General features: G+C 40.8%; 2 protein-coding genes across 3 annotated transcripts in view; both read left to right on the top strand.

The window, feature by feature from the left end:
* The first annotated feature begins 521 nt into the window (after positions 1-521).
* LOC117579762 (serine/threonine-protein kinase CBK1-like) lies at positions 522-15132 on the top strand. The gene is made up of 3 exons (XM_034265814.1): positions 522-683; positions 7099-7217; positions 14767-15132. Exons 1-3 carry the CDS (start codon positions 653-655, stop codon positions 15052-15054), a joined length of 438 nt encoding a protein of 145 aa, XP_034121705.1. The 5' UTR covers positions 522-652; the 3' UTR covers positions 15055-15132.
* Positions 15132-16601, top strand: part of LOC117579758 (CUGBP Elav-like family member 4) — a 259483-nt gene continuing 258013 nt past the window's right edge. For both annotated transcript variants that reach the window (XM_034265806.1, XM_034265796.1), the window contains exon 1: positions 15132-15264. The gene's annotated coding sequence lies outside the window, so the exon portion shown is untranslated. The remainder of the gene's footprint in view (positions 15265-16601) is intronic.

Genomic DNA, 16601 nt, shown 5'->3' with positions numbered 1-16601 from the left:
AGCATGTGCTTCCGTTTGGGTGGGTGTGCGCTTCGCTGAGCCGACGGCGCTAGGAATCAGAGGAGTAGTACCTCCCGACTGGATACCAGGGGTTCTGCCAAGTGTGCCCCCTGCTGCTGCACAATGCAATTTTCATGTGCCTGTATGTTTGCTGGGATTCAACGCCACTTAAAAGTTATTTCCTAAAAGTAATGGTAATGGTCTTAATTTTTTCGGAAGACCAAAGGAAGAGCAGCCTGAACCCTTTAAGTCATACTAGCTATCGGCTGAGCAGTAAATTTATGGATAGAAAGTTGTATTTAGAAAGTAGTTCGAACTACACAACTTGGGTCAGCATTGAAACTTAATTGTTGGGGAGATATCAAGAAAAAAAAAGAAACAAAGAAATAGTAACTTAAAGCTTAAAATTTAAATTTAACTAAATATTAAATTAATAATAATATTAATTTATTATTAAATGAATATCGTTTTGCAGTATTTTTTAAGGCATTGACAAAAATTACACCAGAGTACCATTTTACTCAGTTGATTCTCTAAAATCAAAGTGTGGAGCTCAGCGCAGCACTCGCAAACAGGATCGCAGCAGGAGGAATTCATCGCACTACAACGGGCTATATTTGGACACCGGGAGCCTAACGGACACACTGTAAACATGTTGGCCTTCCACAACGAGCACATTGCAAGTGAGTACAAAACTAAAGGGAATTAGGTTTGGAGCAGCGTTTAAAGGTTTAACTCTGGTGGGTGTCAGGCCATGGTGTAGCGGCGGGCATATTCACAAATATAGTAATAATTTTAAAAGCAGCAGACAGGCTTGGGAGAGGACAGCAGGAGAACTCTGATGTCCCTCTCTCCCACTCTGCGTGTTTTTTGGTAAAACTCGCAGAAATTCGTTCACATTACAAACACTTGGGTCACGGCAATTACACTTAAAAGGCAACTAGCGCCATTAAGCAATGGCACTCCGGGAGCTGACTTCCACAGCTGCTCATATGGGAAGCCCTCGACTGCCAGGATGCGGACAGGGAATGGAGATGGGGAAGCTTTTTGCCTTTTTGCAAGGTAAAAAACTAAAGAGCAAGTACGAAAGATGCCGCCTGGAAACACTTGCAATCCATTAAGTATAATGCTGGGCCATTATGTTATGATTAAAAAAAGTACACCCAGCGAATACATACGTTAAGAGCACAAAAGAAGGAGTTCCAGAAGACCAGAAATTGGTAGCAGTTGCTGCTTTTTGAACATACCCGTATGACTCAAAGGTTTCCCCATTAATTTCGCGAGTCTAGATTTTGTTCAGCTGATATTTCAGCACGTAATGAAAGTTAAGTCAAACTCAATTCAACTTCGGGGCTTAAGATTGAGATCTAAAAGCAGTAAGCCACTCAAAGAATAAGCCGGCACTGAGACCCTTGTACCAGCAGCAAAATTTACTCTCCTTCCAAAGGAAAAATATGTCGACAATTTAGAAAGAGAAATGTAGGGGGGAATGAGTGATTTAATCACAGCCAGAAGCTAAAAAAAGGCTGCAAAAGGACTTAACCAGCTACGAGCCACAAACTAATCAATTATTGAGGGTGCACCGTTTAACATTTAAGGCATTTCCTACCAGCTACTCCGATAGAACAGAGGCTCGGAAAGAAAAGTCATTAAGCATAACAATTTCCTGTGTATCTCTCGTGGAGGGAGCAAAGAGCAAGGTAGAAGTAACTCGAAGCTGCACTTAAGAGGAGCCAACACAGAGGTTAGAGAGTCTAGAAGGAGATTCCTGAGTGGAATGTTAACCCTGCCAATACACAATAAACGCCAGCTAGCGAACTCCTTTAGAAGCTCTTCACATTGTATTGTGTGAGGTATAAACACATAATAACTTAATGAATAAGATATAAAGACCTTCCTTCATCTACACATTGCTGCCATGGGTCGGATGAACGCCAATTATTTTACTAGACGCCTGTGGCATATTAGATAATACGAGCTCTACTCTATCCTTGCCCTCATTTTAGTGCTTCTGTTTCTACCAATTGGATGTGCATAATTTATGGATGACTAATAAGGCGGCATTTTGGAAGGGCCCTGACACGCCGTCTTTCCGTTTCATAATATTTTTCCTCTTGCCCTCTTTTGGGCAACATTTTTTTGAGTGGCACTTTTAAAGTTTATTGGCACGGATAAACAACTTTTCAGCTCTCTAGTTTTAGAGTATCTCAGGCTTCGGTCCCGTTCTCTCTTTTTATTTCCCTGCCATTTTTTTTGTTGCCACTTGCCGCCTGTTGTGGTTTGTTTTCAACTTTGACTGTGCCATTGCCCCAGCTAACTCCCTTTCCAACATTTCACTCCATTTTTTTGCATGTAATAAAGAAAAGTTCAGCGGCTATTATCAGGATGCCACCTTCACTAGAAACCAGCCAATTGCCCTGCCAGACCCCCAAAAATCGTGCTTTTACTTTTACTTTATGGACACAGCGTGAGTGTGTGGGTTGTGATGGGAGCCACTTGTGTTTTGGCTGCCGCTTTTCGTGCTGGAGCATTCTTTTCTCAATGGCTATTGTTGCCTCTTCCTGCACTCCGCTCTCGTCTGTCTGGCTGGCAGCTTATAAAATATTCAATTGAATTTAATGTACACGACCGACTGACTGACTAAGCTCTCTTCTGTCAAAATAAGGGGCGGACTGTCAGTACCAGTGCCAGGGGTACTCAAAGTGTGTGTCAAAAGCTTATTTACTTTTCCACGAATATGTAGTTTGGCTGTTCTCCTTTGGGTGGGGGGAAATGTCAAAGGTGGTAGAATCAGCTCGATGCAAATGCCCCTGCAACCGTCAGTTGCAAGGCCAAGCCACAAATTTTAATTGCAACTCATCAAAGCTGCCCCACTGGCTCTCCTGGCATCGCAGGAGTGCACTTCAGCAATTTTTTGGCCAGCTCAAAAGGCGTGACTTTAAATTGCCTTGCCCGAATGTTGCTTCTTCTGTTGCTGCCTCTGTTTCTGTTTCTGTTTCCGTTTCTGATTCTATTTCAGTTCTCTCTCAAGTTAATTTTTTATGCATGCACTGAATTTCAATGACTTTGACAGGAACCGTAGGCACGGTACAAGAAAGAGACTATGGTTGCAGGTTTCTATATTTTTCATACCCTGTAGTTGGACGGTACCTTACAAATCGTGTGCTACTTTATTATTTAATGTCGAATAATCAATAAAAACTTGCAGACTATCAAAGACAGAGCTTTAAATTTGTGTGAACTGGAATTAATCTGAGGACAGGGTATCCTTTGGTCTAACCCGGGAAAATTCATGAAAGCTTGGTCTTTTTTTTCTGTGCCTACTTGCATTTCTCTTTCTGTTTCCTTCACTTTTGAAAGTTTTAATAAAATAAACTTATTTGCACAAAATAAAAATGCATAAAACATTTCTGGTCTTTGATATTTCAATTTCCATAGCTAAGAGAATCAGTGTCCAGGAGAGAGGGAGAGAAACACAGAGTGAAGAGTATTCTGAAAGAGCAGGGCAGAAACTTATGCTAATTAAATTGTTCAGTTGTCGTTCTAGTCGCAACTTTTCGCCTGCTTTGTTGCTTATAGAACCGCAGAGTAGCAGAACCATTCGAAAGTGGTGCTTGGTGGGCTGGTCCCTGGTGGTGCTCTAGCTTGCGGTCAGTGGGTTGGCAAAAGTGATTCATTAGCGGGCTGAGGTGAATACACTAGTATGCGCTTGCCCCTGTCCCCTGGTCAGCCGCAAAAGAGATCCTGAGAGCGTGTCCTTTTCCATTTGTGAGTGAAAAGTTTTGTGGGCCCCACAAAATCATGCTTCGGGGGCACATTACAAAAGCCACATAAGTGGAAAGTTATGCCAGTGAAAGTGGTTAATGTGGGTTAATAAATTCAGAGAGATGAATGCTCACATCCATATGAGTACAAGACTGGGAGGGCACTAAGCAACTAATTGCTTTGCCCAGCAGCTTACAGCGCAGTTAACAACATTGTAGAGGCAGCTTTGTAAGTGGAAACGGGTTGTGATGGCAGGGTGACCCTTTAAACGATGCCAATTTGCAGGCACTCAACTGACTTGGCACTCAAGTATCTTGCTACAGAAGGCCAGAGGAGAATACGCACATGTCGCAAATTGTCGCGACTACAAAAAAAGGGCAAAACAATGCGGAGCTCACACCAATAAAAGAGGGACAGAGGTGCACTGAGAGAAGGTCTATAAAATGCAAATATTTTCCGTTCTCTGAAATATGAAAAACTTGTGCTCTTCTCCAAGTGTTTGTGAGTCACTGTGGTGCCTTGGCAGGTCATAAAAATTGCAGTTTCAAAATCGTTAGCAGCTTTGCCCTTTCCCTTTACAGAGAGAAGCCGTTTTGTGATAAAAGCCACTCCGCTCATACAGAATCGGGACGGACGTTAATGTATGTAGGAACCTTTTCAGACTCATGGTTTCTACGAACAAGTTCGCCTTACTATATACTGAAAAAAAATATCGGAACTAGATTTGTGTTTCAAACTTTAATTATAATTACGAGCTGTGATTCAAACGCGCAAGAGAAATGTCAGCAATGATCCAAAAATAGCACATTATTCAAGCAAAGATCTACGGCTCCGATACATACATACGTACAATGGAAAATTTCGGAAATGGAATGTGTGCAAATCGTCTTTCAATTAATCTTTGGACAATATTAATTTTTTTACTTTATTGAAACGGGACTCCTTTTTCTGTTATTATATTCAGTTAGATAAAGATAATAATCCCTATAGAAGTAACTACCGAATTTTAAACTTAAGCTCACCCAAAATTTTCAAAAATTTTAAGGCTGCTCTTATCTATACGAATTTGCAGAGAAATTTATTGAATTTATGCAAATGTGAGTACAAATACTATTCGACGTCAACGAATATAAAAAGAATTATAAAGAGATAAATTGGCGAAGTGCTTGAAAGCCGAATTTAAACCATAATGACTGGGAAGGAAAAATTATAGAAGACATAAGTGGTAACTAAGTTGTCGGTATGATGGGTAGTCACGTTTGTACCAGGAAAGCTAGTCGATCAACTCCTTGCTTTCTCAAAACTTAGCTGCGGATCGGCTGAATCGGGTGGTGAAGCTGTTTGCGAAACAATATCTTCTTGGGGTCTGAAATGTAACACAGGGCTTACAAATCTAGCTTGAATTCTACTGGAAAAAAAATGAAAGAAGGAAGGATAAATGTAAAGAAAAATTACTTTAGATCTGTACTTTCCGATTCATCGCTCTCTATTAGCTTTTAAGATATCTCACATAAAACTATTATCTTTCCAAAGGAGAAATTATTGTTGCATAAACCAAGAAATGACCACAAGGACTTACTTTACCTCACTATTATTTTTTTGGGAGGTGAGCCTGAAAAAGCATTATCGATCAAAGCACCTGGCTTACATCGCGCTCGTTGGATGTCGAACCCAATTTATTCCTTGAAAATCTTTCTGTTCGAGATCAAATGAATTAATAAATAATGAACCATAATAATCGTATAGTCTGTGAAAGCTAGCCGACAAATACGACGGACAGACTCGCCTATTGATTCTTATCAAGAATATATGTATATGCTTTAAAGGTTTCTTTGCGTTACATATCCAATTGCGAGCACAAATACAATACCCTCTTGAGTTTTCGAGTACCGGGTATAAAACTAATCAATTCAATCAGAGCGAAACATGGTAAAGCTGCCATAGGAACCATCCATACAAATAAGCGCAAACTTAATGTACACATGTACATATGTATATCCCTGCCAATCGACAAGTGGACACACACACAAATCTACATATATGTAATCGACGTATTTAAGAATTTCTTTCGAGAGTGTAGCTGGATTAGTTCTCTGATATTTTTCACGGGAGACCGGCAATTAGTGTGTGGCGCCGAATGCCATTCCCTGGAAGCCGTGCGAGTAAGAGGGTCACTTTTATTAATTAATATACTCATTAGGCAGTCCAGACCCTTTGGTAAACCCTTTTTGCGCTCTTTACTTTTCCCTTTATGTTTTACTTTTTTAATTACTGGCAGCTCTTTTCCGCTTTTCCTGCTACGGAGCTCCTAATAATTTCCGGGAATTGCAACAATGTGCCGACAATTTTTAAGTTTTTATATGGCTCTGACAGTCAACACTTGTCGTTCAACTTTTGACATGTTGCATGCTGCGGCCTGTAGGGTGTCTGTTGCCAGAAAAAAGGCCACCAAAAACAGACTCTAAGGCGTCAAGGCCTGGCCGAAACGTGCCTAAAAATTAATTATTAATTGTTGTTGCACCTGAAGAGAGAGAAGGGCTGAACAGACAACAAATTTTTAAGGGGCATGATTAGGTGACGTTTAGAGCCACATACCACAGATGGGGGTTGTGTTGGCAGACTGCATGTTTGCACTGACAGTGCAGTGGCAGAGAGGCTAAGGTGAGGTGGGTATAGAGGTCCACCCGACACCTGACAGTCACCACAGCTCGGCAGTAAAACAGAAAGAAGGAAATGTTACACGGATCTATGAAAATGGCCACAAAACTGTGCTAAACACGTTGACGCGTTCCACACGCAAGGCGCGGAAAGGTTTGGAAATTATGTGCGGTTCTGGGAAAACACACCACTTCACACCGCTTCACCACTCTCCCCCTCATCAACCATGCAACCCCACATAGCAAAGCTTTAATTGAGTAATTCGACGAAACATGGAAAACACGAAAAGGGCAGACAGACACCATATTCATAGGATTGGTGGGAAACTCCATATTTCCTATTTTTATACCGGTACTCGAAGTGTAATAGGGCTCTTTTCATATTCGATTTGTTGTTGAACAGAATGTCTACAGGAATGTCTATTAAACGGGCTTTATAAGACTAACTGAATTGACAGTTGCATCATTGGCAATGAACAAATTCTATCACTAACGCATAAAATATGGTTCAAAAAGATTAGCGTATATTCAACTTATCCGCGCTCTCCTGTCCTTGTCATCAAAGATCATTGAGTAGTCTGTATGATCTATGGCTGTAACATCTCCTCCTGCTCCTTGCTTAATGTAGTTCCACCTTTAATTCTGAATAAACTTTCCTTTCCATCTTTTCTTGCAGGCTGCGCCTTCCTGACGTACTATACACCAGAGAGCTCCACGGCCACGGCGGCCAGCTCGCCCACCTCATCCGCCGCACAGGCTACGCCACTCTTCAATGACAAGCAGGCCATATCAGGGGTAAGCACCGCGAGTCTCGAAAGTAGTTCTCGAAAGTGTTTGTTGCGGTGGTTTGGGTATTGTTTGATTTTTATGGCTTTCTGTTAATTAAATTTGCATAAAATCCCTGACAATACTCCCAGAATATCCAATCGGATGTCAAATCTGGTTTGTTGTACCCTCACAGCAGTTTAATAATTAAAATCATAATAAGTAATAGATAATATGAAGATTATTCACATTTTCTCCATACTTCATGGGATAATTTTTTCAAATGAGACGAATTTATGATTTTTTTTCACACGAATGTTGATTCTGATCTGACAGGGTATTGAATGCTTCGAAATCCGTTGCATTATATTAATTTTTTAATTCACATACTTCTAGATTTCTGACACTACTCCCATTTAATATATAAACTGTATTCTTGAAAATGTTTCTTGCATGTCCCTCCGTATAGAGTAAAGACCCTCCTCATTCGCTCCCACGCATGGCCCAAATGCAAAATGTGTAAACTGTATTTTGTTGTTTGCTCATCGTTTTGGTTTTATATTTTTTGCATAGGTTGTAATTCTGATAAAATATTTTTGCAAAAGTCATCCTATCCCTCGCTCTAGTGGTTTTCATTTGGTCAGTGGGGAGGCAATTGGCTGGCAAATTTATAACAATTTTCATAGTCAATAAATTAAGAGATTAATTTCAGAATTTGTTATTATGTATTTATTTTTGTTTTGGCTTTCCCCCATAAATGCTTAACACGTGTAAATTTGTTAATACGTGTAGGGAACGTATGTTTTAGGTTTCTATTTTTCCCGTCTCCCCGGAAAAGTGCATTAGCTGAATTTTCAACCATTTAATTGAAATTGCTGAATATAGTGAGGAAATTGGCGAGGAAAATTACGATAAAATTGGTGAATGAGAGTACGTTCAACAAACAATAATATGGCTTATTATGAAATGTTTAATTTTGTGTGTAACTTACATTCAAAGTTGTAGTGTGAAATATACATTTCTCCATCCCCATAGTTATCTGGGTGCCCCACGTCTTCAAAGTTTGTGTGGCCTTTGGGCTCTGCTGCTGTCTCTGGCCTTTGTCTAAAATTCATAATCGAAATTAAAGCGACAAACAAAAACCAAAAGAAAAATCACACTAAAAATAAAGGCCGAGAACAGAAAAGTTAATTAAATATGCAAAATGTTTTGTGTATTGTAGACGCAGTTGTAAAAACTCTCGAGAGATGGATGAAAAGATGGGCTGAATGGTTGGCTCTCCTATCACATGCTCCCACTCCATTTCCCTCTTTTTGTTTTCAAATTTTAGTTGTCTCACTCTTCGACATAGAGAGAGAGATTGGCAGAGTGGGAAATTTATGGTCGTTTTAGTATAGAAATTTATTACATTTTCTTAGCCCTAGCCTCAGACAGAGATTGGTATGGCGTTTTTCCTGCTTCCCTGCGTTCTTATGGAACTTTTAGCTCGTTGTACCACTTGTCTATCTATATTTCTATGCCTGTGTGTGTGTTGCAAAAACTTTTCAGGGTAGCTCTTATTGAAATTTTCTTAGCGAAGGAAATTTAGCCTTTGCTGAGCTGTCGCTGCTGCAGAAGAAAGGAAGAAGGAACAAGGGGGTGCACAAGAGTTGATTCATGAGTAGAGCTCTGCTCTGCTCCACCGGTTTTACTCTTAAAACAACCATTATCTGAGTGGTAATTAACATATCGAGAGTGCTTTGATGAGTGGAGTCCCACAGCTGCACGGCTCAAGGTTCGGGTGTCGCCTCCCGCATGCAATCTTCTGTAACCCGGCCGTCGCTCGGACGATATAACTTCCGTTTTCCGCTTCAGAACATGGGTCGGATGGGGCTAAGTTTTTTGTGCAAATGAAATGCGGCCTGTCCGCAGAGAGGAAACAGTTTAGCATAAAAATGGAAAGTCAAATAAGTAGAAGGGCGAACGGACTGGAACTGGAGCTGTAGCTGTAGCTGGAGCACCGCTCAACTTCATGGCAACTGGCAGTTTGGCTTTATCTGATTCTTATGCGCTGCTTTGTCGTATTCAAATTTCTAAAGAGAAAAATAAAAGAAAGAGCATAAAAAACTGCTCCGAATTGTGTGGGAGCACACGGCGGCACATCGGCGGAGAGGAAATCATAACGGAAATTTTTTCGAAAATGAAAAATATTTGCAGCGAAGCGAGACAGGATACAGGATGTGGGCAGTAACTTTGCACACATGCCAGCAGTCGGCCAGAAATCCTTAGACCAGGAAGTGTCTGCTAAAGAAATGCCAGGCGGAAATCGCCACAGCCGAACCACTCACTCTTTCTCTCCTATTTTCCGCACTGAGTATCATATCCTACCTCCCTCCCTCCCCATCCCACCCACAAGAAACTAAGCCAACGAAATGTATGCAGTAAATAATGTGGCGCATACTTTAAGATTCTACGACTGGGAATGGGACTGTGTAGTGCCCCAAAGCTGCATCAAATTGATAAATGGTCCCGGGCTTTTGCTAATTCTCAACAGCAGAAAAAAGAACCCAAAGCAGAGTTTTAGCCGGAACAGATATATGAGGCAGGATGATCACCACCGGCAATAGGCACTTTTATTCGGGCAATTTCGCGGTGTCGTTCCTCCTGCTTCTCTACTCTGCCTTGGACCGAGGTCTGAGCATTGTGTTTCTGTGCTGCCCAGCTGTAAAATATTTTTGCTTACGTGTTCATACTCCACGAAAGAGCAGGCTGGGAAAAAAGTGGGAAAAGAAGCATAGCTAACAGCAGAAAAACTGCCGAAATCAGCACAAAAAAGGATTTAACCACAGTCTGCAATTAATCAAGCACGCCCCTCATGTCGCGCCCAAAAAAAAAAACAGTAAGAAGCTCTGGCGAAAGTCAACGGCTACAAAATGCCCTGCATTCGAATTGAACTTGTCTCTAGTTGCAGAAAGTGACAACTGTATATTCAGCTTAGTCCGCATATACAAATTTAACTTAGCTCGATAATTAAGATCGATAAATTAAGATCGCTTAAAAAAATATTTAAAACTGTTGCTCCTATGCACACTACAGATGCACTACATTACAAATCGTTAATGACCGTAGATAAAATTTTTGGGCTTAGCTAAAAATTTTTCCAGATATATTTCAGCTTATTATCCTCTTCAGAGAACTTTTCCTTTAAGACATATTTTTTGAATATAATTATGGCATAATTTAAAATCAGTAAGGCCTGAATATGCGACACTTTCAGCTAAAGAGCATACATACATCCCTCCGCCATTAAAGCCGCAAGAGGATCGAAAGCCAAAAGGCCTTTGATTTTACTGCTACAAACCTCGCCTGTGACTCCATCCAACATCCAACAGCCATTTTTTGTGGTTTTGTCGAGGGTGCCCATAAAAAAATAATCCAAATTGTTGGACAGTCCAGACCTCAACTGAGACGAGCCGAAGAGAAGAGAGCTAAAAGCGATTGGGATTTGGGTGCTTGGCGCTTCACTTTGGCAATTTATCTGGCCCCATCTGCATTTTTGTTGATTTTGCGTCGGCGAATGGACCGCAATGTATGCTATTGTCCCGCTTAGTATAAGAACTAACGAACTAGATTTTTTCAGCATTTCTTCTTTGGTCTGGCTCGGACTGGCGTAACTGGAGTGCTGGGGTCTGTGCCTGCGCCTGTGCCGGTTTCACGGTCTGGCCTTACATCTATTCAGCTTAGAGGCCGGCATTCGCTTCATTGGCATATCAATCAACGGCCAAAAGCGGGAAATGAATTCGCTTACTCACACCAGGCAGACCAGGATAGGGAAAGTAAAGGTTTGCGGCAAAGCACCAGTGGGCAGATGAAGAAGAATTTTTTCTGCTGCCTTGGCCGGATGGCCTTTTAATTAAGTATACGCCTAGAAGGAGTCCATGTGTCTCCTGACCAACAGGAATTGAACATTTAAAAGGAAAAAAAAGGTCAGCCTATTTTCGACAGCCCAGAACTAGAGAGAAGAGGTAGATTTAAGATAGCTTCCTAGCTAACTAATTATTATTTTATCAAATTAGTTGCAGATAGTTAATTAAGATATGCAGAAAGGTATGCCTCTCCAGCGAATTGATCATTATTCAAATGTGAAAATTAGCTGCACTCGGAGTTCCCTCACGGAAGTCGAGTGCAGTACCATGTAAGCATTAATGAAATGTAAGGATTAACTCTTATCCTTATACATGAGCTTGTATCAGGACACTTCTTCATTTTGCATATTAGCTAGACTAATGAGTTTTATATGTGGTCCTTTTCAGACAGCCCAAGGAAGCTACTAGCTTTTTCCTGGGTGCTTTGTAGGCAATTAAGTCCGCATGGAAATTTATGGCCAACGAATTGCTCTTTGCTGTTTCATGCCGGCAAAAAAAAAGAAACAAAGTGTGCCGGCTTAGGCTCGGTTGCTCAGGGGAAAGGGAAGTTTCGAATGGCTTCTCCGAAATCCCCCTCCTCTGTAGGGGGATTAGCTGCGGCAAGGAGTTACCTTATACATTCGATTTAAAAGTGTTATGTTGCTGGTTCTCTACAAGCTCAAATTTAAGAGAGGAAGAAGTGAGAGACTGAGAGCCAAAGAAGTAATTAAGCATAAATCGCGAATTCAAAGGAAAAGCAACGCTTAAGCGAGAAAAAATTAGGGAACGCGCCAGCAAAGCAAAGATTAAAACTGGAAAAAGTATGACCAAAAAAGGGTGGAGTAGCGGGAGCCCGCACAAGCACTCGAAAACCACAATACCCTGCTCATAACCAGGAAAAGGACTTGATTAATGTGAGAAGAGCCATAAAAAATTGTCTACGCAGGAGCCTCCGCATCAGCAAAAGCAATTTTCAACTTTGGCAAATCCATGAAATGTGGCCGACACCCGACTACAAAGAGAATATTTTATGCGGGCGCATGTGTAATAATATATTTTATTAGAAAACTGCCAGACGACGGAGTGGTTTGGAGCTACAGCTCCTTATGCATTTGAAAGTCAAATACGCGACATTTTTATTGAAGAACCGCACAACGTAATAAAAATGTGAAAATTCTCGTGGTTGGAATGGGATCCGCAAGAGGTGCTCTAACATATTTTGCACATCATTCAGTCAGTGGCAAAAGGAACAACTGTTGCGCCACGGCTTTGAGGCAGACAATCAGCGAGATTAATATTATTAAATTCGGCATGTGTATGGCAACAAATGGCCGACAAAAGAGACAGAAAAAAGAGAATTTCCAGCCACATTGCAACGTTATGTAGAAGTGGTTTGATATTTTATTGAATAATTTAAATATTTTTCCACGCCCTATCCGGGCAGCACAAAAGACTAGTCCTTGTTTGCCATTTGCGGACGTTTCGCTTTGTAGTTATACTCTATGTGGGAAGAATACAGTGAGGAGGTTTTGGAAAATTGGATGGTGTCCTTCCATAAACCATTTCGACGGCGACTTTTTCCTTTTCATATCTCAATTATTTTTTATCACACCCAAAAATGTGTTTGCTGTTTTTCCATTTGCACATATAACAAATTGTATTTAATGCCTTTTTTTTGGTTGGCTTAGTTCAATATGCTTTTGGTCCGCGTCCAGCGGCAAGCGTTATTTTAATTTGAATTATTTGATGCAGTTTCCATTGCCACGCCACTTGGCATTTTTCCCAATATCATTTGTAGAGCTCTATTTTTTTAAACATTTTTGAAATATATGTTTTTTTTTAGCCACAAAATGGAAATTGTTGTTTATAGAGTGGCCGCTTTAATGGCTGCTGTTCCGCTGTTCCTATTGGCTTGCCATTTAATTTGAATGTTTCCCACACTTTCTCCCATTTTTATTGTCCACTCAAAAGATCGCTGAGTAATTGATAGTGTACGTAAATCAGAGTCAAGCCTTCTTTTGTGGCTCTTTATTGTTTGATGATGAACATTAGCTATATTTCTTATATTTTATAAATATCCTTTTTATACCCGGTACTCGAAGAGTAAATAGGGTATATTGTATTTGTGGGGAATAACGGTTGTATGTAACGCACAGAAGGAAACTTTTCCGACCCCATGGAGTATATATATTCTTGATCAGCATCAATAGCCGAGTGGATTGAGCCATGTCTGTCTGTCCGTCTGTCCGTCCGTCCGTCATGTTTGTCGGCTAGTTCTTAGAGACTTTAAAAGCTAGAGCCACCACATTTTGGCTCCAGACTGCTGTATGCTCACACTGAAACCAGTGTATTTCAAAAATTATCCCCTTCCCCTTCCGCCCCGCAAAAGGCCGAAAACCTTCCAAACCTACAATTTTGAAGATAAAAGAAAACTTAACACGCCATTCCATAGGGAATGGCCATATCTATCAGATCACCAAATTGGGATCCGATTGGATCATTATTATAGCCACAATGAAGAAATTAATTTCCAGTGGCTAATCCCACCCTGTCCCGCAGCTTTTGTTGTTCTTTTCACATTCTCTCATTCACACTCTGCTTCTGCTTCACTAGGCCCCTGCCTCTGCCTCTGCCGATTTTGAACCCACCCCATCCCGCAGCTTATATTTGTTTTTTTGTGTGCGGGCGCTGCCTCTGCCTCTGCCGCGAGTCTGCAGTGTGTTGGTCTTGGGAAGGGGGGCTAGCTAAAGGAGCGTGTTGGTGTGAGAAGTGTTGTAGATGTAGATGACAGTTGAAGAAAAAATTTAAAATTTGACAAAACACTGCTAAGGTGCAGATGTAGTACTGAGTGCCGGGTATAAAAGTTGTGACGCGTAAAAAGCGTCTCAAACGTCCCTTCTCGTTTATTTTCTTTTTAATGTCGCGTTTTTAATTACAGTTACGGAATATAAAACTCAACAAATAATAAACTTTTTTTTTTTATGCATGCATCCTAGAAATAACCAAACATAACATTTTTGCATGCTCTGTCAATGTTTTTCTACCACTTTCCTCTGTGCACCTTTTTTACTCTTGATATATTTATAATATCGACGAAAATGTTTCTTTGTTGAAGGTAAGTGTCATATTTATACGATTATGTATGTGTACCATCTATGTGTATGTGTATCTTTTAAATGTATCTAAGTTTCTAAGCAAGTTTCACCAATCCAGATGAGCCATGAATTTGGGTTTTTATTTTAAACTGAAAGAAGGAAGGGGATCGAGTGACCCGATGGGGATGTGTGCCTACAAAACATATACAAACAAATATAAGTTATATATAAATAAATCGATGTTATTATTGACTTCCATATATTGATGTTGTTCTATAATTGATGTTGTTGTTGTTGATGTTGTTCCTACTCTATTCTATTGTACTCCTAAGACTCTATCTAAAAGCAAAGCTACTTCCAATGATCATGATTTCTGTTTGTCATATATAAACCCACATATATATATATATTGATGAATACAATACATATATATTCCAATACCCCTCCTGTGCTCATTGATGTTGTTGTTGTTTTGTTTGCCATCTTTTTCCACATTTCAAGCAAGAAGAGTGCAATATTTTCTTTGAGTTTTCTTTTGAGTGTTGTGCCACGTTCTGTGTTTGTGTTTCTCTCTTGAATCTCTCATCAATTCTCTTTCAGGTTGCGTACCCCTGCGGTGCACTGAGCGTGCGGCGCATGCGCTGGCAGCAGCATCAGCAGCACCACCACCACCAGCAACAACAACAGCAGCATCATGTCACACAGACACAGAGGCATGCCTTTGGGTACCCCTATCCCCGTCTGTGTGTTGGCCAGCGGCTGCAGTTGCAAAGCCATCAGCAGCAACAGCAGCAGCAGGAATCGCATCAGCAATCGAGTCTGGGCTGCCTCATTGCCAGCAGTCGCAGCAATTTGCGTGACATTTGTAAAACTCGTGCGATTTGCTAACAGCCATTGCATGCCTCAGCCAGCGATGCAGAAGCAACAACAACAACAACAGCAGCAACAACCTCAACATCATTATGTAACTCAACAAAGAGAACAACCTCAACAACAAGAACAACATCGACAACAACAAGTTCACTGGTGCAGTCGCAAAAAGTGCAAAAGCAACTGAAACCGTTGCCGTGTCCTGCTCAATTTAGTCAAAACAAATTGGTAGGTGACCTGCGACCCCTCACACAAAACAGTCAAGTCCCCGAAGGCAGAAAACTAATACCACACCCCCGCATGCTAGGTCCAGCCGCCACTGATTGTGTTGAAAGAGCAGCGACAAGCTTTATTATCCCCATAAGAAGCAACAATTTAACAATGGCACTGGAAGGGTTCTAAAAGTATAAATTAGGAAGTATTTTTGAACCATCCACCAGCTGCTAGGCCTCCTTAAACAGCCAACATAATTATTGGAAATATTATTCCTAATCCTTGTGGTAGATCATATCTAAAGCAGTTTGTAAGATAGGAGAAATTTGGCATGATCTGAGTCCCAGGAAATGCGCAGTTAAACATTTTAGTTTAGGCAATGTAAATTCGAGATTGGATTTAGCTCAAATTACAACTCATTTCTTGAATGAGTCGAGTGAGAATGAGAATGAGAGCTGAGTCGCCCAGACGCTTTTCAACCCAACACCTACTTATTATATTAGCTAGCTTTAATCCCATACTCTGAGAATGGTAATATAGTAACGTTAAAGTTACTATTAATTGTATTGAAGGTTATTACAGGATTCTAAAGTTGCCATACGATTTAGCACCTGGAATCAATCAAACATAAATTATCAGCAGTTTTTGTTCTACTCTCTACCTTTGAGAATATGAAGGCCAATCAAAGTACCAGACCTTTTAAAAATCGACAGTTTAGAGGCTTTGTCTTTCTCCAGAGAAAAACCTCTGCTCGCAATATTCTTACCAGAAAAATAAAACCGGCGTGTCTTTATAAGTACCATAGGTCACCTATTTGGATTGACTTCAATTATTAATCAATTGTTGCAGCACTTGTGCAGTTCTCTGCCATTAAACCTTTGATTCAAGTATTTTGAGTTGGCTTATACATACATTTACACACATAAAGACTACATAAGTACCGGGTATCTTGATGTCGAGACGCGTTGGGCATTCCCACTGGATATGTCTTGATGTGCGGTGCAAGCATTTAATGGCTTCATACAACTTGCGGTAGCCGGCTAGAGGCGCCTCTTCATCATCGTCCTCATCATCGGGGGTCGTGCAATGTTCGGTGGGGGAAACGGTGTTTGTGTGTGTGCTCTGCTCTCGTCATCATTTCCATCAGGCTGAATAGCTTTTCAAATGCCAAATTTATGCAAATTCCGTCAGAGCCACGACGACGAGAGACGAGACGAGAGCACACGGCATTTTGCACATGAATATTTTTGTGCCCGGGCTCTGGCCCAGGATCCTGGAGTTAGGATCCCCACACACACACACACACCCTTACTCACCTTCTCTCTTTTTCCGTGTGTCAGTATTTTTAGCTG

This window comes from Drosophila guanche, unplaced genomic scaffold, assembly GCF_900245975.1.
Source record: "Drosophila guanche unplaced genomic scaffold, DGUA_6, whole genome shotgun sequence".
Lineage (NCBI taxonomy): Eukaryota > Metazoa > Arthropoda > Insecta > Diptera > Drosophilidae > Drosophila > Drosophila guanche.
Note: the sequence above shows the minus strand (reverse complement) of the source record. Positions and strands in the feature narration are given on the sequence as shown.

Bases quoted from the DNA above. Each gene is read 5' to 3' on its own strand.
- LOC117579762 (XM_034265814.1), top strand. From the start codon at position 653: ATGTTGGCCTTCCACAACGAGCACATTGCAA. The intron at 684-7,098 runs GTGAGTACAAAA...CTTTTCTTGCAG, and splicing joins CCACAACGAGCACATTGCAA to GCTGCGCCTTCCTGACGTAC. The intron at 7,218-14,766 runs GTAAGCACCGCG...ATTCTCTTTCAG, and splicing joins ACAAGCAGGCCATATCAGGG to GTTGCGTACCCCTGCGGTGC.